Source organism: Bos indicus x Bos taurus, chromosome 22 (genome assembly GCF_003369695.1).
Source record: "Bos indicus x Bos taurus breed Angus x Brahman F1 hybrid chromosome 22, Bos_hybrid_MaternalHap_v2.0, whole genome shotgun sequence".
Taxonomy (NCBI): Eukaryota; Metazoa; Chordata; class Mammalia; order Artiodactyla; family Bovidae; genus Bos; species Bos indicus x Bos taurus.
In genome coordinates, this window is record NC_040097.1 from 114,925 (window position 1) to 142,250 (window position 27,326).

The 27,326-nt window shown below is 54.3% G+C and overlaps 1 protein-coding gene across 6 annotated transcripts in view; it reads right to left on the minus strand.

The window, feature by feature from the left end:
• Positions 1 to 7,349, minus strand: part of CFAP100 (cilia and flagella associated protein 100) — a 28,030-nt gene extending 20,681 nt beyond the window's left edge. For 4 of the 6 annotated variants that reach the window (XM_027523118.1, XM_027523117.1, XM_027523113.1 and 1 more), the window contains exons 1-4: positions 7,243 to 7,349; positions 6,759 to 6,869; positions 6,309 to 6,417; positions 346 to 420 (exon numbers count right to left, since the gene is read on the minus strand). In XM_027523118.1, coding sequence (XP_027378919.1) covers positions 346 to 420; positions 6,309 to 6,396 — 163 coding nt within the window. In that variant the 5' untranslated portion in view covers positions 6,397 to 6,417; positions 6,759 to 6,869; positions 7,243 to 7,349. The remainder of the gene's footprint in view (positions 1 to 345; positions 421 to 6,308; positions 6,418 to 6,758; positions 6,870 to 7,242) is intronic. The other 2 variants (XM_027523114.1, XM_027523116.1) reach the window with 1 other exon arrangement.
• Between the last annotated feature and the right edge of the window lie 19,977 nt (positions 7,350 to 27,326).

Consider the following 27,326-nt stretch of genomic DNA (forward strand, 5'->3'; position numbering starts at 1 on the left):
GTCCTTCCCACCAGAAGCTACGTCTGAGGCCATCTGGGGCCTGAGGGTGAGAGTTCGCCTCCCGCTGATGGGCGTGCACCCCCAGGTCCCTGAGGGTGAGAGTTCGCCCCCCGCAATGGGCGGGCACCCCCAGGTCCCTGAGGGTGAGAGTTCGCCCCCCGCGATGGGCGTGCACCCCCAGGTCCCTGAGGGCGAGAGTTCGCGCCCCCCCGCCATGGGCGGGCACCCCCAGGTCCCTGAGGGTGAGAGTTCGCCCCCCGCTGATGGGCGTGCACCCCCAGGTCCCTGAGGGTGAGAGTTCACCTCCCCCCCCCGATGGGCGTGCACCCCCAGGCCCAGACTTACCTTTGCCGTTTTTCGCATGCTTCTTCTTTTCTTCGGAGCCTGAAGCACTATTGTCCGTGGGTTCTGGGCCATGCTCTGGGGAGACACAACGGTGACAGCCACAGCAAAAGAGGCAGCAGCGTGGGGCAGCTGTGCACGCGGCATGGCCCAGCCCTAGGGCCTCAGCTGCCAGGTGACCCTTAGCTCCCACACCTGAGATGATTACACTGACTTTGCCAGGAAGTTTTGAGGACTGAGCAAAAAAAGGGCCACAAAAGTTCCAGCACACGTGCCTGACCCATGACGGCATCTTGTGACTCCCGTTGGGCACCCCTCCCCTTTGCTCCTAAGGACAGAGCAGGACGGCTTTTCAGAGGCCACAGGCTCTGCGCCTCTGATGCCCGCCCAGCCAACCCTTCTGCTAGGAGCCTCCTCAGGCCTCCGGGGGCTGCAGTGGAAGACGCGGAGACCCCGTCCCTGCCATTCCCCTGTCAGCTGACACCACGGCGCCTCCTGAGGCAGGCAGGCAACAAAGGGAGAGAGCAGGTGGGTGGCTGCCGTTACCCGCTGGTCACTTGGTCTGTGGAGATGACCCCACTCAGCACTGAATTCCCCCAACGCTCCACAACTCACCACACATCCCCCAGAGGCCTACAGGAGCCTGTAGCTCAGCAAAATCCGTGCCTCAAGCATCCCCAGACCCACAGCCAGGCCCTCCTCCTCCGCTCAGCACCTGTCCTCACCAGCCCCCACGGCCCCCACGCCCTGACTCCTGAGGCCCAGCCCGCCGTGCAGGCTCTGTGTCCCTCTTCGAGGTGCCTTTCTCGCCACCATGGCGCTTGTCCACACACCCTTCCTTCATCTGGGTTCTTCCCAGCATCTCCCCCGTGCCCGCCTGTCCAGGACAGCAGGAGCTCACCCCACCTGGGGCCTCCCTGGGTCAGCTCTGGAGCGGTCCCTTCAAGACTCAGGAGACACTGCTGCTTCTTGGTAACAGACGAAACCGAGACACGGGAGGTGGGCTCGGACAGCGCAGGCCCGACGCCCACCTGCCCCAAGCCTGGGCACTCCTGCCCTCCAGAAACCCCCATGGCCCAGGTGCCGCAAGCGAAAGGCGCGGGTCTGTGCTCCTTGATGGGGCTGCGATGGGGGCTGGGTTTCTCCAAAAATAAATCAATAAATAAAATTTGTAAAAATAATTTCCTTAAGACACTGGCTCCAAAGCCAGAGAAGGGGTCCCGTTTCTAAATTCCCACCAACAGACGTGGCAGGGAAGTGGCTCCAGCCCCTGTGTGGCCCTTCAGCAATCATTCAGCCCAACGTGGAGGACGATCCCTGCTGTCCACCCTGGTGTTTCCAAGTGCCACTAGCTCTGCTCGCCGCACGAGGGCCAATGAAGCCGAGAGACGAGGGGCTGAGGCGAGAAAGAAACTCGAATCAGGAGCCAGCAGATCGAGAAGACGGTAGGCTGGCACCTCGGAATAACCATCCTGTGGGGTCTGGAAAAGACCCTGATGCTGGGAAGGCAGGAGGAGAAGGGAATGACAGAGGATGAGATGGTTGGATGGCATCACCGACTCGATGGACGTGAGTTTGAGCAGACTCTGGGAGCTGGTGATGGACAGGGAAGCCTGGCGTGCTGCAGTCCATGGGGTTGCAGAGAGTCGGACACAATTGAGTGAATGAACCACACAATGGGGTCTGGATGCCAGGTTCTTTTATAGATCAGAGATGGCAGGACATGAGGAAGCAACATGAAAAGGCCATTAATCTTGCAAACGTCTCCTAGAATGGCAAGTCTCGGGCAGGGGGATGTGTCAGTTTCTTCCTTGCCATCCACAGGTGCACAGAGTTCTGGACAAAGGCACTTGTTTAACAGCCAGGCAGGGGGCAGGATTCTCCGAGGCAGGCCATTCCGTATGATACAGTGGCAACAGTGACAGAAAGCAAGTCAAAGAAACAGTTCCAACGTGGAGTCAGAACTGACTTCTCCTTCCAACACTGGCACCAGCAAGCCACGCAACTCAGGTCGCCCTCCCCACCGCTCCTGGCCTGGAGGCTGGAGGCTGGAGGCTGGAGCCACGCCACAAAATGCCAGAGTCCCCCGGAACCCCCCCGCCTCGGCATGAACTTCTCTCCTGGAAGCTGGAGAGTTCCTGAACTCAGGCCACCCTCCCCACTGCTGCTGGACTGGAGGCTGGAGCCACGCCACAAAATGCCAGAGTCCCCCGGAACCCCCCCGCCTCGGCATGAACTTCTCTCCTGGAAGCTGGAGAGTTCCTGAATTCAGGCCGCCCTCCCCACCGCTGCTGGACTGGAGGCTGGAGGCTGGAGGCTGGAGCCACGCTATAAAATGCCAGAATCCCCCGAATCCCCCCACCTTGGCATTAACTTCTCTCCTGGAAGCCGGAGAGTTCCTGTCCGGGGTTCTGTCAGCGCCCGCCTGCTGGAGAGTCATTTTGGTGGAGAGACTGACTCCCGGGTCTTCTTGCTTGGTCATCTCCCACGACATCACCCCTTTTCTGGATATCTATTCTATTCAATGCCATCACGAATGGAACGGCCCCTTAATGCCCAAGTTGGACTGTTCGTGGCTGGAATATGGAAACGCAACTCATGTTTGTATGTTGATCTTGTATTCTCCTATGCTGCTACATTCATGTATGAGCACACAGCTTTCTCAGGGATTCTCCGCATACAGGATCACGTCATCTGTGAGCAGAGTCTTGCTTCCGTCCCCATCTAAACGCTCTAGCTGAACTCAGCATGGCGTTGGAAAGCAGTGGCAGAAGGTCCTAACCCCTGGGGAAAGCTTGCAGCCTAACAGAATTTCATTGTGAGCTTCCTGTATACCGGGTTCTGGAAAAGACAGCAGCCTTAGAGGCATACAAAGAGCCCCCAGCCTTCAGGTAGATGACAGTCTACTGGCTGGGGGAGGGGGCCAGGGCTACTAGAAGATAAAGCTGGAGAAGGAGGAGGGTGGGGAAGGTGTGGGCGCCCCAGGAAAGCCCTGGATGGTGGGCTGGGGAGGTGGCTCACTGAGTAAGCTCGGGGGGGGCCGAGTGGGGCACTCTGTGCAGGGACTGCCTGGTCTGTCCAAGGAGCAGAGAGGAGAATGGCAGGTCACTCTGCCCCAAGCCCTCTGAGAGTGGGCCTGCCTCTGTGCCCCTGACCTCTGTACTGCAGCACAGTGCCAGGCACAGAGCCGGCGCGCCCACACGCAGCCCAGCCCGGGCTTCAGACAGCCCGATTCTGCAGCTCCCCAGACTAAGACTGGGGCGCTTAAAACCACGTTCCCTAAATCACCAAATTAAAGGACTGCATCCAGCCCCACCCCCACAGTCAGCAGCGGACGGGGGAAGGGACGCCTATACGCGGGGAGGGGGCGTCCCCAGCTCGGGAGGTGCAGACATGGGGGAGCACGCCCCCCCCACCAGCCTGCTCAGGTTAGACCCTAGCAGTGAGCTTCCTTCACCAGGAATGACCCCTTGCCCCGCCCAGTCTCGCCTTCAGGAGATACCACCATCCACTCAGTGATCACTCCCCCCTAATCCACCCCTCGAACCAAGAGGCTCAGGCGGGTTCTGGCCTGCATGCTAGGAGCCCCCAGAGACAGGAGGACCAGCCACAGGCCGTGTCTCCCAGAAGCAGGGGTCCTGCAGCCCTGCCCCCACCAGCCCTGCCTGGGGAGCCTGGGTTCCATTCTGGTGTGGCCAGCCCCTCTTCCAGGCCAAGCTCCCCACCGAGGTCCTCTGCCCTCTACGCCAGGGCACGGACTAGCCATGTCTCGATGGAGCTGTGGCCATTTCCCCCACCCCCACCCCCGCTCAAGGTGGGAGGAGTGGTGCCCCAGTCACACGCTCGTATACCTGGGCTGTCTCCATCATCCCAGCACAGCCAAGCGGTCCTCCCCCTGCCCCCAGGGCCCTACACGCTGGTGCGCACTGGCCTCTGTCTCCTCCCCTAGCACCTCACCTCATCCCCAGCTCATGGCCGAGAGCACCCTCCCCTCTGAGAATGGAGTATTTTCCGCCACATCAATAAACAAGGAAGTCGCAGTCTAAAGTGACTCCTGCCCTCCAGGGCACCCAGGAAGGAGAACAATACCTGCGATCCCAGGGTACCAGCGCCAAGGGTAAAGGAGGGACACGGGCCCCAGGGAGCTGACAGGCACAGGAGAGGAACGATTTCAGCGAGCCCAGACTCTCGCGTCTCCCCACACTTGGAAAAGCGCTAACTTCCTTAACCCAGGCTATCTGGTTTTCTTTCATTAACAATAATCTTTGATGTTCAGACTACCTGCTCTTGGTTGCAAAACTTCCATATAACCCGCCTCCTCCCCTCCCCTCCTCGTAGCAGTTCTCTCAGTGTTTCTCCAGGCTTGAAGTCCTACAGATTCTCACTGAATAAAACATAACTCAACCTTTGTGTGTGCTCAGTCATGTCTGACTCTTTGCATCCTCATGGATTGTAGCCTGCCAGGCTCCTCTGTCCACGAAACTCCCCAGGCAAGAATACTGGAGTGAGCTGCCATTTCCTACTCCAGGGGATCTTCCGAACTCAGAGATTGAACGTGCGTCTCTTGAGTCTCCTGCATCAGCAGGCGGTTCTTTACCACTAGCACCACCCAGGAAGCCCAAATATCCCCAGGGACTGAAACCTAATTCTGAACTTGTAGGTTGCGAATATTTTTTCAGTCAACAGCACCCTTATGTTGCATTGTTTTGTGTGAGCGCATTTAGAGTTATTTTGTTATCTGTAAACATTTCAAAGCTATCTTTTTTCTGGTAACCCCAGTTCAACCTTTCTTCATTTCTCAGTTTACTCTGGAGCAGAGCGGATGAGAAAAAGGGAGGGGGTAAAGCACACAGTGTAACAGGGGCAGCCATGGACCGCAGCCACCAGCAGAGACTGGTACCCGCACACGGGGAAGCGCCTTTGCTGGAAGCACTAAAGGTTTACGGGAGCTCGAGGTTTGATAAGGAGCAGTCTGCACAGCATCTGGGTTAACGGGGAAGAAGGCACAGGGAGCATTTCTGTTGTGTGGCCATTGGTATGAGAAAAGGACAGGCCGTGCGTGCATTTGTGTGGACGTGTGCAGGGTGTGAGCACAGCAGGCGTCAGGCTTGGAGGGAGAGAGAACACAGCGGAGCCTCCAAGCAGGTGGAGTTTCACACGGGGGCTCTCAACACCCTTTGGAATCGGAAGCTCAGGAGCAGTAAACAGAAGCAGAGGGTGTGTGGCCAGTTCTGCCCCTCAGCCCCGCGGCCATGCCCGGGGCCACTCAGCGGGAGCCCCGGGGAGGAGGTGCGGGCCTCCAGTGCGAGGGGCTGGCCAGCAGCTGAGGCTGCAGGAAGGCTGAGCGAGCCCCACCTCCACTGCGGCACCCTCCTCGAGGCCTGTCTTGGGGTGAACTGTGTTCCCCCCTCAAATGAATGCTTTTGAAGATCTGAAGTCCCAACGCCCAGCACCATAGCATGCGACCCTGTTTGAAAAGAGTAGCTGCAGATGTACCTCCGGTGAGGTCACGCTGGGCGTGAGCACAGCCTTAATAAGAAGGGGAATAAAGGAACACAGACGCAGAACGTGAGGATGGAGTGAAGATGAGGCCAGATACCAAGGTGATGCTCCTACCAGCCAAACACCACCAGAGGGCGCAAGCAAACCACCAGAAGCTGGGAGGGCACAGGGCACAGGGTCCCCTCCTGCCTCAGAATGGAAGCATCCCTGCCCGGGACTCCTGGTCCGGGCAGCTGTAAAACAATAAACTCTGAGGGTTAAGCCCCAGGCTGGGGTGGGGCTTGGCTACAGCAGCCCTAGGGATTACAGCATGGAGTTTCTAGGGAACTCGGCAAAGCCTGTGATTTCTGGTCCGTGGCCTGGCTTAGAATCTCTGTCGCCTTGATTCCACCTTGAACCCACCGTCCCAGGCCCCCCAAGGCTGCCTCTGACGCTGCGCAAGCCCTCCCCAGCCCAGCACTTACTGTTGAAAGTTACGCTCTTGGAGACCATAGGAGGCAGGTTCTCGGACATCGGCGCCGAGGAGGAAGCGTGCACCGAGAAACCTGACATCGGCTAGAGGAGACTCCCAACCTGGGGAGAGACAGCGTTTGAGCCGGTGGGTCCAGCCCGCAGCCCGCCCTCCGCCGACGGCTGCTGAGAACAGCGGGCGCCTGCCCAAGGCTCACCACGAGAACGACACTTGCAGCTCCGACCCGCCGCGCCTCCCTCCTCTCCCCGGCGTGGTTCCAGCCGCCCAGGGCTAGTCCTGCTCGCAGAGCCGCCCACCCACGGTCAGCCCGAGCCTTGGCCCCTCCCACCCTCGACCAGCACTCAGGCCCGCCCCTCCCCAGAAGCATCTTCCCACCACCCCATCCTCTTCCCTTTGACCAGTTGCCAATAGCTGGTGTATCCCTCTAACAACGGTCGATTACCTAGTTCCCCTAGAAGGTAAGCTCCCTGAGAACCAGAGAAGGCACTGACTGGTGGCTCATCAAGCGTTCGGCCCCACCGCGGCGCTTTTTCTCACTATTTGCGGAGCTAGTCTGCATTTTGCAGAGAAGGAAACAGAGTAGCAAACGGTCCAAAGTCACAGCCAGGAAAGGCCGAGGCTGGGATCCCGCCCAGGATTCCTTGCCTCCAAAGCTTGTACCCTTCCAGCCGCATGCCTGCTGCAGCCTCACGAAAGGAATCGGGGGGTACTCGGCTTGTAGTAGGGCCGGGCCTCCCCACACCCACGTCTGGCCCGTCTGGGCGTGTGGAGAGGGTGCATGGGCCTGAAGGGAAGAGGGGTTGCTAGACGGCTGGCTATGCGATGAGTAAGGAACAGGGAGCCTTGCGACAGGGGCTTGGAGGGGCGCGCGAGGTGTCCGCCCCGACCCCGCCCGTGGCTCCCGCTCAGGTCCCTAGCGCACCCACCCGCTCCGCTCGCCGGCGCTCCCTCCGAAGCCTCTGAGCTGCTGCCCCGGGGCTTCGCGAGCCCAGGCCTCCGGTTTACGTCGCCATGGCAACCATTCTCCAGGAGGGCGGGGCTGTGACGTCACAAAAGCTCCGGCCTCCCCGCTGCGCCGGCGCTGCAGAGGGGCTGCGCTGTAAGAGGACTCGCCCCGCCCAGCATGCGCGGGCTTCCTTCCCAGTCTGCGCCCATCTTGCTGTTTCCGTCATTCTCCTGACTGATTTTTTTCACCTGCACCACCTACCTGCCTCTTCCTGCCGAGTGAACCTTACAGTCAGGAGGGGCGGCTCTGACAACTGTGGTCCCGGGCCGCAGCATCCCACGTGCTGGGAACTAGTTACAGAAGCCAACATTCTGCAGGACCCGGGCTGCGGCCCCGGCGATCTGGGCGCCGACAAGCCCGCCTGGCGAAGGTGACTTCAGTGCTGACTCGAGTGGAGATCCGCCGCTCCACAGGCTGCATGTGACGCATGATGAAGGCAGGGTGGCACACCTGTCAGTAACAGGGAGGGGTCCGCGCTCGATCGCCGAGACTCACCCCCCACCCCCACCCCCACCCCGCGAGGTCCCCTATCCCCCAAACAGCAGGAGGCCCCTCCGTGAGATTTGACCATGGCCATCAGTTCTGCCCACACATCTCATCTCAGGGATTTATAGATTGACAAGGGTAGCTCAGACAGAATCCACCTGCAATGCAGGTAGACCTGGGTTCTATCCCTGCGTTGGGGAGATCTGCTGGAGAAGGGAGTGGCTACCCACTCCATTATTCTTGCCTAGAGAATCCCATAGACAGGGGTGTGTGGCAAGCTACAGTCCATGGGGCCGCAAAGAATCGGACTCGACTGAGTGACTAACACATATAAGGCATCTAGGGGCCACTGGGGACCTCTGGACAATCTGCAGGCCAGTACTTCCGAGCCATTGAGTCCCAGCAACTCCCGGCTCTGCCTGAGGTGGGAGCAGTTCTTTGGTCTGTTCTGGGTCTGCCCAAAGTCGGGGGAGACTTACAGTCCCAATGATCCGGCTGCCGGCCTGAGTCTGTAGCCCTGCCTCCCTGGGGTCCACACTACAGTTTGAACTGTGTGAACCAGTGACTGAGTAGGGAAGCACACTGTTCTGAGAGGGCTCATCTCAAGCACCATGAGTTCTAACTAGACTTTAGGAGTCTGGAAAATATCCATCTCAAAAGGAGAAAAGCCAACCCCTTGTTAACAACATGTGAGCTGAGTTCCCCCTGAAAGAAGGTGTGACAGTCAGAGTTCTTGAGAATAGATACAGAAATCAACTGTAGCCAATTAAAAACGAAAAGAGCAGGGGGGCTCCCTGAGTCTGCAGGGGGTGGGAGCCAGCCACCCCCAGATGGTGGTGTCAGGAGTGAGCCCAAAGCGGGCAGCAGGTGTGACCCTGGCCATGAGGGTCCTGATGTGTGTTTCTGACCTGCAGAACCTGGATCGCCTGCCTGCCTTTATGTCTGATAGGCAGGCCCCTGAGGGTCCCGCCTCCACCCTGACTGCGAGAGAGGCAGGAAGGAAGTGGGGGCTCCTAAGAAGGGGTCCCCAGCTTGGCGTGGGGGGTGGTTGTCAGAGGCACAGGTGGTGCAGCAGGAGGACAGGAGCTGGTATGTTTCCATGGCAGCAGGTCAAAGGTCACTCCTACAAAACCGACTCTGAGCCTGGGCTTCTATTCACCCCTTTTTTGGAATGACCTTTATTCTGATGTCAAACTCCTACTGTTAGCAAACTCAGGTTCAGCTGCAGGTCGATCAAGAAATCAATACTGAGAGACAAGTGTTAGGTAACAGGAAAGATGGTTTTATTGGGGAAACTGGCAGTCTTGGGGAGAAGGTGGACTTATGTCCAAAAGACTCAACTCACTCCCTGGGTTTTGCTTGGAGATCACGTAGGAGGGGGCTATGCCAAGGCAGAGGGTTGTGGGGGCCATGATCAGCGCATGGACATTCTTCCAATTGTGAGGTAACCAGGGTCAGCATCACCAACCTTCTGGTTCCATCCGGTCTGGGGTCCACATCTTGTGGGCAGCACACAGTTAAGTTCTCCCATCGGGCAGGGGTTTCGGTGTCTGCAAAACAGCTCAAAGGGTGGGGCTCAAAATATTATCTACAGTTCTTGAGGGAGATCTAAAGTTCCCTGACTTTGTGCTGTGCTTAGTTTAATGACTAACCTCTTATTATTTTGTCTTACTTGACTGTTTTCCTTTCTGTGTTTTCTCATTTCTCTGATCACATTTATTCTTTGGCTAATGTTTTTCTACAAACAAGAGGCAGGTGGATGACATGAGTGGGTAGGTCTGTCCCAGGAAGGCCCCAGAGGGTCCTGCTTGGTTCCACTACATTTCTCAAGACTCAGTTCAGGGCTGACCCTTGGGAGATGTCCCTGGAACAGGGTATCCTGCTGCTCTGTCCCGTCACGGCCCACATCCTCCAGGTCCTTCCGCCAACACTGCCTAGCCCTGGCTCCTCTGGACACCCGAGGGGTCTGGCGGGGGAGAGGCTGGAGGTTGGGGACATGCTGGAGCCAGAGCATCTGTCCCCTCCCTCTGCCTTCAAGGGCTCCTTGGCTGTGGCCTCCTGGGCAGGCCTGCATGGTTCCAGCCTGGCCAGGAGCCCTGGCTAATTTCCCATGGCCCCACCATTCATCCCCATTTCGACATCTAGTTACTTCCGTCACATGTGTAACAAATTTCCTATATTCAGCTTCCTCTCCTGGAAACTCCCGGGGCTTCTGTTTTGCAGATGAGAGCCTGACCCCCACCCACTGCTCAGAGACAGGAGACCTTGGTGACCAAGGGGACAGGCTGTGGCATCAGGCAGGGCTGGATCCATGCTGACCCTCTCTGGCTGTGTGACGTCGGACAATTTACTTTAGTGCTCTGGGTCTCAGTTTCTCCACCTAAAAAGTGGGACATAACACCTGGGGGAGATGCTGTGTGAGAGCACAGAACCCAGTACCTAGCTCAGGATGCCAGTCTGCCTCTGTCATAGCGTGGCCAGGGGGCTGTCCTGGGTCACAGTGTGGCCGGGGGGGGCGTCCTCTGTCATAGTGTGGCTGGAGGGGTGTCCTGTGTCATAGCATGGCAGGAGGGGTGTCCTGGGTCACAGTGTGGGGGTGGCCTGTGTCATAGGGTGGTCAGAGGGGTGTCCTGACTGGAGGTCTGTAGGACACCCCAGCAGGGTGGTGGTGATCTCCACAAGGAAGCTGACAGTCAGACTAGAAAGTGTTTGCCCATGACCACAGCCCATAAGAGGCAAAACTGGGACTCAAACCCGGGCAGTCTGACTGCACAGCCCAGAGCATGATCACCCCTGTGCCTCCTTCACCCCACCCCACCCCACCCCACCCCAGCCCCTGCCTGGGGAAACAGGGTGCCCAGGCGTCTGGGGAGGGCCAGGTTAGGGGGTCCACAGCTGGGGGTGGACCCTGTGGGTTCTCAGCCAGGCAGGACCCCTCCCTGTGCTTCTTGGCCTCAGGGGGCCTGACGTCTGGGCCCATGTAGGTTTAGAACCCCTCCCCCGGGTGCCAATCGTCTCCTGCAGAATGGACATGGACCACGCGGGACGCCTCCGTGGCTGCCCCGGGAGTCTGGAGGCTGACAGTGGCAGTGGGAAGGAGCAGCCGTGCTGCCGACAGAAGCCCAGGGTGCTCTCGGTAACTCCCACTGGGGCTGGATGGGTGCCTTCCCCGGCCACTTGCATCTGGATTTCCCTTTCTCCTTCCCTCAGGTTCAGAGGTTGCAGGACATGGAGAAAGTCTGCCTCGCGGTGAGCCAGAGCTCTCGTGGGCCATTCGGACCCTGGGCACGGCTTCCGCCTCACTGGCCTGCCACACGGGGCCACCTGGCTGCAGTCCTGCTGTGGTCCACACTGCTCTTGCGGGCCCAGCCAGGGAGGCCACCAGGCCCTGGAAGGGAGTATGAAGCATTCCACTTGCCCTGCAGGCTCCTCCCACCCCAGGGCCTTCACCTGCCCTGGCAGTGTTTGGTACTAGCCTGCTCTTTCCCTCACTGTCATCGGATTGCTTGCCTGACAGCGCAGATGGGCAGGTAATTTGATTGGCACCTGGGGAGAAAACAGGGCGGCTTTTGGTATCCACATTTGGCTGCAGGAGAATGTGTTCAGAGAGTTACAGGCAAGGTGTTGGAGCCCAAAGTGGGAGTCTGGGCCGGGGTCGAGGATGCCTAGGGTCTAACAGGGTTCTGGGAGGGCCCTGGGGGAGCAAGGACGCTGCGGATCATAGGGAACGGGAGTGACCCTGCGAGGGTTCGCACGTTGTTCCCGCCGTGATAGGGGTCTGTCATCGCTCCCGGGATCAGATTTGCTCCCGGGATCAGAGGACGCTGGGGCAGGCGGGCAGAGCGGCGGCTGCGCGCGGTCCGACCGGCCACCTGGCGGCGCCCGAAGGCGGTGTGCGCGCCGCCCCCGAACGCCCTCTGTCCGGCGAGACTCACCAGGGAAGAACCTTTTGTCCCCGGCCGCGGCGGACGTTTCCCGGTGACGCAGGACGGTAAACAAGCTGAGCGGAGGGCCCACGTCAGGCGCAAACGGCGACCCTGTGGCCGGGCGAGCCCGCGGCCGAGTCCGGATCGCTGTTCTGCGCGCCCGCGGACGAGGCCGCGGCCACCTCTGGGCACTGAGTCCTGCTGGGGACCCCAGGGCCCCTTCCTGGACTGCTGCAGACCGCCGCGGGGCGGGGTGGGGGGGCGGTAGAGGGATGGGGGGTGTGGACGTCAAAGTCTATGCGGCCCCTGTGCCCACAGGCAAACACCCTCCCCCTCCAACCTGCCCGATTTAAACCTGGTCGGGAAACCTGCAGTCCTGCCCAGCCCCGGCTCCACAGGAATCTTCATTTGTTCAGAATCCTGTTTCAGAAACACAGTTTAAACCCCATCCTCCCCAAACTCTAACCCAAGGTGTTTTTACCCCAACTCTGCTGGGCCCTTTAGTGAAAAGTGAGTGAAGTTGCTCGGTGGTGTCCAGCTCTTTGCGACCCCATGGACTGTAGCCTACCAGGCTCCTCTGTCCATGAGATTTTCCAAGCAAGAGTACTGGAGTAGGTTGCCATTTCCTTCTCCAGAGGCTCTTTCTGACCCAGGGATTGAACCCAGGTCTCCCACATTGTGGGCAGATGCTTTACCGTGTGAGCACTTCTGAAACCAACAGCAATCAAGCCTAGGGCTTCCCTAGTGGCTCAGTGGTGAAGAATCCATCTGCCAATGCAGGAGGTGTGGGTTCTGTCTCTGGGTGGGGAAGATCCCCTGGAGGAGGGCATGGCAACCCACTCCAGTATTCTTGCCTAGAAAATCCCATGAACAGAGAAGCCTGGGGGGCTGCAGTCCATGGGGTCCCAAAGAGTCGGACACGACTTAGCAATTAAAACACCACACGACCATCCCTGGTCAGTTATTTGTGTGACAAATATGCCATTTTCTAAAGACTTTATAGACATGCCTTCCACGTTTTTGTCTTTAATCCTCCTGGAAACTATTCGTGTGTGTCTGTAGTATGTCAGAGGCTCAGCTTCACTCTTCCCCTGTTTGGCTAATGGATTACTGCCAAACACTGAGGTCTGTAATTCCTCTATCTGCACTTTGATCATGGCCACATGTGGAGTATCCGTGCATACCCTGTGTCCCGGCTCTGCTTTATTCAATCAGTCTCCTTGTCATCTGTTTCATTCTGTGTCGTGATCACTCATCACTACAGTGGTTCTAAATATCACTTCCTGGTGACAGGCACACAGGGTGCTGCATCGGCGCCTTCGGAGTGCGTGTTTTCCTGCACAGATGCCCCTGGGATACCACGCCCTCCTGCTCTTACGTCGCCTGATTGATCTCTTGGCCTCCTGGTTAGTCGTCTCCTTAGGACTTGCCTTCCTTCTTCCCTGCAGGACAGTGTCTTCTACACCCTTGCTCTCCTCCCTTGTTTTGGTGGAGTGTTCTTTTAGAGGCTTTCTGAGACCGTCACGGGAGTGAACTTTTGAGAGCTTGCACTTTCAATCACATGATTGATAGGTTGACAGGGTACAGAATTCTAGGTAGGAGTAATTTTTCTCCTGGGACATTAAAGGCATTTGCAGCCCCTTATGACAGATAGTATTTTCCAGAAATAGCCAGAATAGCACGTCCAGTCCTGAATGGTCTTCCAGAACCCCGCTGCTCTCCACCAGGACATCCCTCGGACCTTGGCAGGTGTTCGGGACGCCCTGACAAACAGCAGGTGTGGGAGTCAGGTGGAGTGAGTCTCCAGAATAAGTCACAACAGACAGAGGGCTTCCTCCTGGCTCTCTCTCCTGGACTCTCTGCCCTGGAACCAGCTTCCTCGTTCTGAGGAAGCCCTGGCCACGTGGGGAGGCTACACGTGGGTGTCCTGGCTGGTAACCCCAGCTGAGGCCTCAGCCTGGAGGCAACACCCGTCCCAGGCGTGAGTCACCAAATTTGGGATAATTTCAGGCTCCAGGCTGCAAGTCACCAGCAGATTCCAAGTGCTGCAGAAGTAGAGTGCCCCCTCCGCGCCTGCTCAAACGGGAGATCTGACAATTTGATCATCCCGGCAACTGGGATTTGCGATGTAGCTTGGGTGACAGAACGGCCCTCCTCACACCAGCTACCAGCAGAGCAGAGCCGAGGACACAGCAGTGAGCCCTGCTCCTACGGAGACGGGGGTCCAGCCAGCACTTCACGTAAATGTGCAGCTCAGTTCAGTCGCTCAGTCGTGTCCGACTCTCTGCGGCCCCATGGACTGCAGCACGCCAGGCCTCCTTGTCCATCACCAACTCCTGGAGCTTGCTCAAATTCATGTCCATCGAGTCAGTGATGCCATCCAACCAGCTCATCCTCTGTCGTCCCCTTCTCTTGCCTTCAATCTTTCCCAGCATCCAGGTCATTTCAAATGAGTCAGTTCTTCGCATCAGGTGGCCAAAGTATTGGAGTTTGAGCTTCTTTAAAAAAATTATTTATATATTTATTTACTGCTGTGCTAGGTCTTCGTCGCTGCACACGGCCTTGCTCTAGCTCCGGGGAGCAGGGGCTACTCTCTACTTGGGGTGCACGGGCTTCTCACTGCACTGGCTTCTCTCGTTGTGCAGCACGGGCTCTAGAACACGGGCTCAGTAGGGCTGCGTGAGTCTAGTTGCCCCGTGGCATGCGGGGTCTTCCTGGATCAGGCGTCGAGCCTGTGTTCCCTCCATTGGAAGGAAGATTCTTTACCTCTGAGCCACCAGGGAAGCTGTATATAACTTTTAAAGTAATGTGAAAGAAGGTGAACTGTGAAATTCAAATGTTCAAGCTGGATTTAGAAAAGGCAAAGGAACCAGAGATCAAATTGCCAACATTCATTGGATTGTGGGAAAAGCAAGAGAGTTCCAGAAAAACATCTACTTCTGCTTTATTGACTATACCATAGGCTTTGACTGTGTGGACCACAACAAACTCTGGAAAATTCTTAAAGAGATGGGAATACCAGACCACCTGACCTGCCTCTTGAGAAATCTATATACAGGTCAAGAAGCAACAGTTAGAACTGGACATGGAACAACAGACTGGTTCCAAATCAGGAAAGGGGTATGTCAAGGCTGTATATTGTCACCCTGCTTATTTAGCTTATATGCAGAGTACATTATGAGAAATGCTGGACTGGATGAAGCACAAGCTGGAATCAAGATTGCCAGGAGAAATATCAATAACCTCAGATATGCAGGTGACACCACCCTTATGGCAGAAAGTGAAGAAGAACTAAAAAGCCTCTTGATGAAAGTGAAAGAGGAGACCGAAAAGTTGGCCTAAAACTCAACATTCAGAAAACTAAGATTATGGCAGCTGGTCCCATTACTTCCTGGCAAATAGATGGGGAAACAATGGAAACAGTGACAGATTTTATTTTTTTGAGCTCTAAAATCACTGCAGATGGTGACTGCACCCATGAAATTAAGACGCTTACTCTTTGGAAGAAAAGTTTTGACCAACTTAGACAGCATATTAAAAAGAAGAGACATTACTTTGCCAACAAAGATTCGTGTAGTCAAAGCTATTGTTTTCCCAGTAGTCATGTATGGATGTGAGAGTTGGACCATAAAGAAGGCTGAGGGCTGAAGAATTGATACTTTTGAACTGTGGTGTTGGAGAAGACTCTCGAGAGTCCCTTGGACTGCAAAGAGATCCAACCAGTCCATTTTAAAGGAGATCAGTCCTGGGTGTTCTTTGGGAGGACTGATGCTGAAGCTGAAATTCTAATACTTTGGCCACCTGATGTGAAGAATTGACTCATTGGAAAAGTCCCTGATGCTGGGAAAGATTGAAGGCAGGAGAAGGGGATAACAGAGGATGAGATGGTTGGATGGCATCACCGACTCAATGGACATGAGTTTGAGTAAACTCCGGGAGTTGGCAATGGACAGGGAGGCCTGGCGTGCTGCAGTCATGGGGTTGCAAAGAGTTGGATGTGACTGAGAGACTGAACTGAGCTGAACTGAAAAGAAGGTGAGCATCTCACAGGTTCCCAGCACCCGGTGCCCATCGCTGTTTATGGTAGCACGCTTGAGCCTTCCCAAAAGATGGGGGACCAGTGGGGTGTCTGCTTCTCTGGGCGAGATAGGCTAGATTTGCTTGCGACCCGGAGGTGATGGGAAAACAGAGGGCAAAGCCCCGTGAGGCCTGTGCTGGTCGCTGTCTGTGCTGCAGCCGCCCCTCTGCCCGCCCCTGGTCTGGCGCCCCGGGAGCTGCTGGCGAAGGCACCCTCTTTCCTCCCGAGTGCAGGTGGTCCCAGCCGAGCTGGAGGACTACCACTCAGACCTCAGAAGATGAGACTCGGGGTCAGGGGCCCCGCGGGGCTCATCACAGCTTAGGGAGGACCGCAGATGCAGCCGGCAAGAAGGGGAGGACCCCCGGGGAGGGTGTGGGGAGCCGGCCTGGGGGTGCAGGAAGTTCTGTTCCAGCCAGTCCTCTCCCACCCCGGCCCCAGGTCTGAGCCAGTGCTGGAGCTGGAACCAGCCACGGGGCCTCGGACTGTCCTCCGGGGGTGGACCCCAGCCTGGGCAGGTGCGCAGGGCGAGATGACTCCTTCCATCTCTCAACAAAGAGTCACTACTGAGTGTTTACCAGCACTAGGCATGCTGGGAGTGCAGCTAGGAGCAAAAGAAGCAAAGGTAGCTCCCCTCACAGAGCTAACCTTCTGGGGAGAGACAGACACTGCCTACAGCCCAGTGGGCACAGGCCAGGAGACAGGGAGTGGGGCTCAGCTAGCCTGAGGGGGCTGGGAGGGCAGCAGGGTGCGGGGGGCTCTCTGAACAGTGCTCAGCCAGGGGAGGGCTTCCCTGGTGGCTCAGAAGTTAAAGAATTCACCCAGCAAGCCAGAGACACAGGTCCAATCCCTAGTTTGGGAAGACCCCCTGCAGGAGGAAACGCTAACCCACTCCAGTATCATTGCCTGGAGACTCTCATGGACAGAGGAACCTGGCGGCTACAGTCCACAGGGTCGCAAAGAGTCGGACAAAACTTAGTGACTAAACAACAGCAATGGCGAGGGGCAGGTGTCCCTGGGCAGAGGCGGAAGGGAGAGGGCACAGGCGGCCTCCTGGAGGGGGAGGGGCCTCCAGGCAGCGGGGATCCAAGGGGGAGCAGGGCAGGGGGCCGCTGGGTGGGCCTGGGGAGAGCAGCTTGGAAGAAAACTCAGGGAGCCAGGAAGGAAGGGGCTTCGTGCATTGGAAAACCCCCCCCCGACGCACCAATGAACGCGAAATGAAAGTCAGCAGATATGCGCACCAGCCTCTGTTTTGTGTTTTAAGATAAAACACCGAACCCCTGAAGGCTTCCTGGGAATTAGAAATTACTTTTAAAGGCAAGAGTCTCAAATTTACCTGTAAACCACAGCCTGGGAGTGACAAACACCTCCTGGGGGGGGAACAAACAGGACCATAGCATCCTACAGTCAGCCCAGCGGGCTTGTCTGCGCCCAAGGCAGCCATTCATGGAGATGCATCCAGAGGCCACGAGGCTCCTCGGGGAGCCGGCGTGTCCTCCTCTGTTTCACAGATGAGGAAACCGAGGCCCAGACAGCTCTAGACGTGTGAAGGCCACACGGCTCTCCCAGGCCTGCCCCCACGCCTGCAGCTGCCCCCGGCACACCCTGCCCCCTCCTCTCATCTCGCCTGCCTGTCTCCCTCCTGACCCGCCTCCCGCTTCCTGCCTGAGCCTTCCCACTGTCTGTGACATCTTCCGCAGCAGAAAGCAGGCTTCCAAGGCCCAAAGTCTTTCCCTGTGTGCTTGCTGCTGCGGCCCGAACGTCCAGGCAGCACCTGGCACATGGCGATGCCTCTGCGTGGTCCTGACCTGTTAGGTGGTTAGAATGGGGAAAAGGAGTCCAGAATGGCAGTGGCCAAACGACAAAGAGGGAAGAGCCCACGAACACAGAACCAAGGAAGATGAGCGGACCCGAGTGAGGACCTCAGGTGAAACACACGGCCCTCCTGGCTAGCCCAGGTTACACAGGGCAGGTTCAGGGGAGGAGACGAATGTACAAAAGGAGGAAACCTAGAAGACTGGGGCTTCTCTTCTCTTGGCATCTTTTGGGTCAGCCCGCCCTCATGCCTCGAGGGTGTATTTTCCTTTGTTTGCCAAATAAACCTGAGCTGTATCACAGAGCTGTAACACTGGTCCGTCCGTTGCTTCAAATTTTTGCTGCAGCGAGAGAGAACTGAGAAAATTACAAACTTCCCCGACACATACGGTGCCGTGACTCGGATTTAACCTGGCTGAAACAACCTCAGCTCGGCTCCCACGAGGCAGAGGCCAAACAGAGCAAAAGCCCAATTCAGCAAAAGCTCCCACGGTGGAGCTGAACGTGAAGAAAACCCAGCACAGGGGAGGTGACAGGAAGCCCAGGGTGCTGGACACGGGACAGCAAAAGTGAACGCGGCAGAGAGCTGAGGTGGCTCCGTCTCAGAGTCCAGAAGACCACCCACTGGGGTAGGAAGTCCTCGCTTCTATGGCTGGAAGGACATATGGCCAACAAAATCTTGATTCCCTTACAATCTCTCATTCCTTGTTTCCTTGAACCCCCAGCAAACAGCTGAGCGGCAGTGGGTGCCCCAGGGTGTCCCGAAGGCTCTGCTATCTGCTATGCCTTGGTAGCGGTTGCCCAAGTGGGTGAAGGTTCTTCTGTCCTTAACCTCCTTTATGCCAAGGATCAGGCCAATGAAAACTGTAAGCACAGGTCAGGTATTTAGAACATTTTCCAGCAAGTCATGAAGGGGATTCCCAGGCACGTTTTTCCCACCTATTTCTCCTCCCGTCCTTCAGCTCCTCTCTCCATTTATGCCACTGTTTACAAAGTATTGGGCAGGTCATCATCTTTCCATTTCCAAAAATTGTGTTTTAAACTGTTTACCTAATACTGGGACTCAAACCCACATGTCAGGGACTCTGTGCTATGCTTAGTCACTCGCTCGTGTCCAACCAGGACTTGAGCCAGGCCAAAATCCACGGCGCTTGCTTTCAGGACCTAATGAAGCTCAGGTTCCTGATGTCTCGTTGCAAAATAAATTCCGTGAGAGACCCAGCAATGGGTAAGAGGTAGATTTGTTCCGATTCAGAGATAAACACACTCCAGAGTGTGGGCCATCACATGGCACGGTGGCCGTGGAATGTGGTGTGGTGAGTTTTAGTGAGTTGGGCGATTTCATATGTTAACGAGTCGGAGGATCACTCCCACAGCAGGGGAACCACCCACTCATCGCTCTTTCGACAGAGCCTTGGACCTGTCCTGGCACCGCTGGGTGTGTCATTAGCTTGCAGATGGAGGATCACGGTTTAGCTGAAATTGACTTGTCTGTCGTCTTAGACCCACTTGATTTTAATCAGTTTATGTTATGCCCTTTGGTTCAGTTCAGTCGCTCAGTCGTGTCCGACTCTTTGCAACCCCATGGACTGCAGCACGCCAGGCCTCCCTGTCCATCACCAACTCCTGAAGTTCACTCAAACTCACGTCCACTAAGTCAGTGATGTCATCCAACCATCTCATCCTCTGTCGTCCCCTTCTCCTCCCGCCTTCAATCTTTCCCAGAATCAGGGTCTTTTCAAATGAGTCAGTTCTTCGAATCAGGAGGCCAAAGTATTGGAGTTTCAGCTTCAACATCAGTCCTTCCAATGAATATTCAGGACTTATTTCCTTTAGAATGGACTGGTTGGATCTCCTTGCTGTCCAAAGGACTCTCAAGAGTCTTCTCCAACACCACAGTTCAAAACCATCAATTCTTTGGTGCTCAGCTTTCTTTATAGTCCAGCTCTCTCATCCATACATGACTACTGGAAAAACCATAGCTTTGACTAGATGGACGTTTGTTGGCAAAGCAATGTCTCTGCTTTTTAATATGCTATCTAGGTTGGTCATAACTTTTCTTCCAAGGAGCAAGCATCTCTTAATTTCATGGCTACAGTCACTATCTGCAGTGATTTTGGAGACCAAAAAAATAAAATCTGTCTCTGTTTCCATTGTTTCCCCATCTATTTGCAATCAAGTAATGAGACCAGATGCCATGATCTTCATTTTCTGAATGTTGAGCTTCAAACCAACTTTTCCACTCTCCTCTTTCACTTTCATCAAGAGGCTCTTTAGTTCTTTTCCCTTTCTGCCATAAGGGTGGTGTCATCTGCGTATCTGAAGTTATCGATATTTCTCCTGGCAATCTTCATTCCAGCTTGTGCTTCATCCAGTCCAGCATTTCTCATGATGTACTCTGCATATAACTTAAATAAGCAGGGTGGCAATATACAACCTTAACGTACTCATTTCCTGATTTGGAACCAGTCTGTTTTTCCATGTCCAGTTCTAACTATTGCTTCCTGACCTGCATACAGATTTCTCAAGAGGCAGGTCAGGTGTCCTGGTATTCCCATCTCCTTAAGAATTTTCCAGAGTTTGTTGTGATTCACACAAAGTGTATGGTGTAGTCAATAAAGCAGAAGTAGATGTTTTTCTGGAACTCTCTTTCTTTTTTGATGATCCAGCGGATGTTGGCAATTTGATCTCTGGTTCCTCTGCCTTTTCTAAATCCAGCTTGATGAACCGGAAGTTCATGGTTCACGTACCGTTGAAGCCTGGTTTGAGAATTTTAGGCATTGCTTTGCTAGCATGTGAGATGAGTGCAATTTTGCCATAGTCTGAGCATTCTTTGAGGTTGCCTTTCTTTGGATTGGAATGAAAACTGACTGTTATGCCCTTGGACTACGCATTCTTTAAAGTATTGTGCCATGCCCCCTTCCCTCCTGTTTCAGGCCTTCATCTTCCATGTTTCCCACAACATGTGCAACAGCAGCACCTCCAGTGAATCCGCTAGGGTGGGTGATGGGCTCCCAATGCCTGCTAGAAGTCCTTCTGTTGGTGGCATCCCTTCAAGGGCAATTGGGCTTCCAGGGATAATGTTTGCCACTTTGGGAGTTAGCACTTCAGGCTGTTTGGGCCCAAATCCTTACCACCCTTCTCCTAAAGTTACAAACATACCCGCTGGATCAAATCTCCACTCCACTTTTATCAAACATCTGCTCTGTTGCCTCTCATCATTTTGTCCTTAAGTCACTTACTGACTCATACAACCAGGACCCTGCCCCCTTGTAGGCAGCATGGCTCCATGCAGCCTATTATTAAAATCTCTAGTGCACCTAACAAGACCAGATAACACACTCCTTTGTCATTCAGTTCAGTCCAGTCACTCAGTCGTGTCCAACTCATTGTGACCCAATGAACTGCAGCACGCCAGGCCTCCCTGTCCATCACCAACTCCCGGAATTTACCAAAACTCATGTCCATTGAGTCAGTGATGCCATCCAACCATCTCATCCTCTGTCATCCCTTTCTCCTCCTGCCCTCAATCCCTCCCAGCATCAGGGTCTTTTCAAATGACTCACCTCTTTGCATCAGGTGGCCAAAGTATTGGAATTTCAGCGTCAACATCAGTCCTTCCAATGAGCACCCAGGACCAATCTCCTTTAAGATGGACTGGTTGGATCTCCTTGCAGTCCAAGGCACTCTCAAGAGTCTTCTCTAACACCACAGTTCAAAAGCATCAATTGTTCTGTGCTCAGCTTTCTTTATAGTCCAGCTCTCACATCCATACATGACTACTGGAAAAACCATAGCTTTGACGAGATGGACCTTTGTTGACAAAGTAATGTCTCTGCTTTTTAATATGCTATCTAGGTTGGTCATAACTTTCCTTCCAAGGAGTAAGCGTCTTTTCATTTCATGGCTGCAATCACCATCTGCAGTGATTTTGGAGCCCCCGCCAAAATAAATTCTCTCACTGTTTCCACTGTTTCCCCATGTATTTTCCATGAAGTGATGGAACCGGATGCCATGATCTTCGTTTTCTGAATGTTGAGCTTTAAGCCAACTTTTTCACTCTCCTCTTTCACTTTCATCAAGAGGCTCTTTAGTTCCTCTTCACTTTCTGCCATAAGGGTGGGGTCATCTGCATATCTGAGGTGATTGATATTTCTCCCGGCAATCTTGATTCCAGCTTGTGCTTCTTCCAGCCCAGCGTTTCTCGTGATGTGCTCTGCATATAATTAAATAAGCAGGGTGACAATATACAGCCTTGACGCACTCCTTTTCCCATTTGGAACCAGTCTTGTTCCACGTCCTTTGTCATTACCTCTGTTATTACCTACAGTGGGTCTGTGACAATGAAACGTTTGCCATTGGAGACACCCTAAACTGCTCTAATGGAGGACTAGGGGACGAAATCAGTAACTTACAATCCCTCAGAGCAATAAGAGGATAAGGCTGGTGGCTGCTTCCCCAGGTTCCCAGTTTCAGGCCACAGGCTTGGACTGCTTTACATCATGGTATCTATTCCCATCCGTGGTGGACAAACCAGCAATGAGTTAAGGTTACAACCCCTTAATCCTACCCAGCACTGGACACGCTGGAGACCTTGGGGACACCCAACTCCAGTCCAGGGCTCCCAGGAGGTCAACATGATTCGAACTGTCCCAGGACCCAATTCTCGGGAGGCTGGCCTGCCTCAACCTGCCCGGGGAGTCAATCTCCAGGAGGCTGTCACACCTCAGCCTGCTTAGGGATCTGCACCCTGACCCAGGAACACCTGGCTGTCAGGTTGCAACAGTACTGGGTAGAATAAGCTTCATAAAGACTCACCCCTGAGGAAGTCCACCCATGGAAATAGAAGTAAGCCTATTGGCTGTGGAACTGTGCCCAGTCTCAGCAATAACTCAGGAATCCAACGAGAACCCCATTGCCTTTCTGGAAAGTCTAAAAGAGGCTCTCCAAAAGTTTACCAATCTCATGAGTTTAGACTCTTATGAGAGACAGGTGATTTTAAAGGACAAATTCTGTTGTAATGTGCATCAGACATCAGGATAAAGTTCCAACAGCTCCAGCAGCAGGACCCTGCTGCCTCTTTAGACGAGGTGGTCCAGACAGCCACCAATACCTTTTATAACAGAGAACAGGAGAGGGAAGCCAAGGCCCCGGAAAGGGAGAAAAGGAAAGAGACAAGGCATGCCCAGATGCTGGCCGCCTTCTAGGGAAACCCTATGGCACCCCGAGTCCTTGAAGGACACGGCACGGGGCAAATGCCTGATCTGTAGACAGGCAGGACATGGGCCAAAGAGCGTCTGGAGAGTGACAAGTCTCCTAAAATGGCTTGCTACGAATGTCATCACCTGCGACATTGGGCGGCACTCTGCCCTCGGGACGCAAGAGCCTCAAGGTCAAGCACCAAGCCTTCCCTCACGATGGTTCAAGAGGACTGAAGCGGCCTGCTCCAGCCAGCCCGCCTGTCACAGATAACCATCGCGGGGCTGGAGCCAAGGGTGCAACTGGATGTGGCAGGTAGGTCTAGAATTTCTTGGGTGACACAGGGGCTACCTACTTTGTCCTGACCTCTTACTCCAAAGCCTTCTCCTCCCAAACCTTCTCCTCCCAAACCTGTACCATTTTGGGTGCTACAAGAAAAGCAATTACAAAAAGGTTTACCCAAGCACTTCTTTGTTGCTGGGATGGACAAATATTTTTCCCACCAGTTTCTGGTGGTCCCTGAGTGCCTTTTCCTTACTGAGAAGAGACCTTTCCCTGCCTTTGAAATTTTGCACCTATTCCAGTCCTGATAGATGATTTAAAACTCTCACTTGGGGGCAGCCTACCTATTTTTACCAGCCGCCAAGTGAAACAACTCTTAAATGGGACAGGCCATTTATGGATGTCTGATCAAAGGATCCTCAGCTGTCGAGTGGTGCTCATGGAGAATCCAGGCCTCACTATATCCCCTTATGAGCTTCTTAACCCAGCCACCCTCCTGCCTACCCCTGAGGGCTCTCTCCCCTTTCACTCTTGTCTAGAAGCCTTGGACCACTGGACAAAACCCCGAGAGGGATTGTCAGAAGATCCTCTGACCAATCCTGAGGAAATCTGGTACACCGATGGAAGCAGCTTTGTCTTGGATGGAAAAAGAAGAGCCGGGGATGCAGTAGTCTCCAATTTTGAGACCGTAGAGGCTAAGCCTCTGCCACCAGGTACTTCAGCCCGGTCAGCTGAGCTCATGGCCCTGACTTGAGCTTTAGAGCTGGGAAAGGAAAAAGAGCAACCATTTACACTGACTCCGAGTGTGCCTTTCTGGTGTTACACGCACAAGCTGCTGTTTGGAAAGAAAGGGGCCACTTGACCACCCGAGGGTCCCCAGTCAAACATGGTGACCAAATCCTTAGGCTCTTGGAGGCAGTCCATCTGCCCACTGAGGTTTCAGTCTCCCGCTGTAAAGGACACCAAAAAGGGAACACGGAAGTGGCACGAGGGAACCAAGCAGCTGATCAGGCAGCTGAGAGAGCAGCGTTACAGAACCATGACCTAACAAGGGTGGCCACCTTAGTTCCACAGACTAATTTGCCAGAAACTCCTTCATATGCTGAAGGTGAGACTCTTAAAGCTAAGAGTGAGGGCTTTCAAGAAGATCATATGCGTGGTTCCAAAAAGAGGGACTCCTTTTTCTGCCTGGGAACCTCCAATGAAAGTTGGTTAACTCCTTGTATGCCACCACTCATTTAGGGGAAAGTGAAAGAAAGTGAAAGTGAAAGTGAAGTCGCTCAGTTGTGTCCAACTCTTTGGGACCCCGTGGATTGTAGCCCACCAGGCTCCTCCGTCCATGGGATTCTCCAGGCAAGAATACTGGAGTGGGTTGCCATTTCCTCCTCCAAGGGATCTTCCTGACCCAGGGATCGAACCCGGGTCTCCCGCATTGCAGGCAGATGCTTTAACCTCTGAGCCACCAGGGACTTAGGGAAAAGGCCCTCCAAAGATTACTGGAAAGGCCCTTCAGAGGAACAGGCCTCCAAACGACTACAAGGCAAGTGGCCGCCTCTTGTTCCACTTGCCATTAAACAATCCCCAAGGAGCTCCAAGACCCCAGCTGACCCAGCCCATCCAACAACGTGGGGCCTACCCAGGAGAGGACTGGCAGATGGACCTCACCCAAGTGCCAGTTTCTCAAGGGTATGCTGCTGCTGCTGCTGCTGCTAAGTCGCTTCAGTCGTGTCCGACTCTGTGTGACCCCATAGACGGCAGACCATCAGGCTCCACCGTCCCTGGGATTCTCCAGGCAAGAACATTGGAGTGGGTTGCCATTTCCTTCTCCAGTGCATGAAAGTGAAAAGTGAAAGTGAAGTTGCTCAGTCGTGTCCGACTCTTAGCGACCCCATAGACTGCAGCCTACCAGGCTCATCCGTCCATGGGACTTTCCAGGCAAGAGTACTGGAGTGGGGTGCCATTGCCTTCTCCATCTCAAGGGTATAAGTACCCATTAGTCACGATAGATACATTCACAGGATGGATTGAAGGCTTTCCCACCTGGACTGAGAAGGCTGAGGAGGTGGTTTAAAAAAAAAAAAAACTGCTCCATGAAATCATTGTGAGATTAGGTCTGCCCAGGTCATTACAAAGGGACAATGGGACATCATTTACTTCTAAGGTCACCCAAGGGGTCTCTAAAACATTGGGCATTACTCATTATCTCCATCGTGCCTGGAGCCTTCAGTCTTCAGGAAAAGTAGAAAGAGCCAACCAATTCTTAAAATCAGCAATAAAAAAAATTACCCAGGAGACCTCCCTCATGGAAGGGGCTCTCCTCCACACCCATATTGCCCCTAAGGAACAGGTTGATCTTAGTCCTTATGAGATGCTATATGGGAGACCTTTTGTTTATGTCAATGACCTCTTCCTAGATCCAGAGGCTCAGACCCTCCGGTCTTATACCATGGGCAATTCCAACAGGATATATGCTTGTGGGGTGTCAACCAGGACCCAAAATATTCTAAAGAGTCACCACTATATGCTCCAGGAACTCAAGTCCTAATTAAAGTCTGAAAAGATGGGTCCCCAAAGGCTCAACTCGAGCCCACATGGAAGGGTCCCTTCCCTGTAATACTTTCTACACCCACAGCAGTCAAGGGACCAGGACATGACTCCTGGATTCACTACTCACGAGTCAAGCTCTGCAAGAAAACAGGAGAGGACACTCAATACACCTGTGAGTCCCTGGGGGATCTCAGATACCTATTCAGGACTACAAACAGGTGCCATTCTAATGAACACCCCCAAAATCAAGTTTCAGGGATAAGATTTCTCAGGACAGCTCTAAAGAACCAACACAGCTTGGCAGGGGTTGCACTCCAAAACAGACAGGAGCTAGATCTCCTGATTCCTGAACAAGGAGGGACTTGAGCCATATTGAATAAGATGTGTTGTTTCTGGGTGAATACCTCCAGCTAAGTTAAAGAAAGACTCACAATCCTCAGGAAAAACATTCAGACCCCACAGGATCTCAAAGAACGAGCTGAAGAGTTCTCGGGGTGGCTACAATCTCTCTTTGGGGAATCCTCCTGGCAAGGGGGGGGGGTTGGAGTTGGCTAATGCCCCTGCTAATCCCTGTCATCACCATATTGATGCTGCTTATGATTGCTCCATGTATCATCAATTGTCTAACGCATTTTGTCTCTGCCCAGGTCAACAAGCTATAACATGCAGTGCCAGTTCAACAAGGATATATAAAACTACAGCCGACCGTAGAAAATATCACTCACGCTTAGATGGACACCGCTATAAGGACTCTGAGGCTTAAGACTAGCAAGAGAGGAGGCCCAATGCCCCTCACCATCCAAGTTCAGCAGGAAGTAGCCAGAGAGACCTCGATGCCCCTATTCCCCAAGAATTGGGCCTCCCATCTCTTGAGGGGGGAATGTTAGATAGTTAGAATAGGAAAAACAAGTCCAGAATGGAGGTGGCTAAAGGACAAAGAAGGGAAAAGCCCACGAACATAGAACAAAGGTAGGTCTGAGGACCTCAGGTGAAACAAACAGCCCTCCTGGCTAGCCCAGGTTACACAGGGCAGGCCCAGGGGGAGGAGAGAAAACATATAAAAGGGGGAGCGAAATTGGGCCGGGGCCTCTCTTCTCTTTGTGTCTTTTGGGTCAACGCACCCTCACACCTCGAGGAGGTATTTTCCTTTACTTTCTAAATAAAACAGCTGTAACATGGAGCTGTAACACTTGTCCATCCATTGCTTCAAATTTTTGCTGAAGCAAGATAGAACCAAGGAAATTACACATTCCCCCGACAGACCCAACTGTGCACTTCAGAACCAGCTGGGTGTCTCCTGAAAATGCAGATCCCCAGGACCAGAGCCAGCCTTTCGGGGCGGGGTTTGAGACTCTAACCTCCTGAACTGTCCAGGTGGTGATAGTGGTAAAGAACCCGCCTGCCAATGCAGGAGACACAGAGACACAGGTTCGATCCCTGGATCAGGAAGATCCCCTGGAGAAGAGAACAGCTACCCACTCCAGTAATCTTGCCTGGAGAATTCCATAGACAGAGGAGCCTGGCGGGCTACAGTGCAACGGGCTGCAAAGAGTCAGACACGACTAAAGCAAGTTAGCACACACATGCCAGCCAGCTGGGACTGATGCAGGCATGTGTAAGACGACCGCCACTGCAGCAAAGGACGGGGGTGACCCGCACCCCAGATCCCCATGC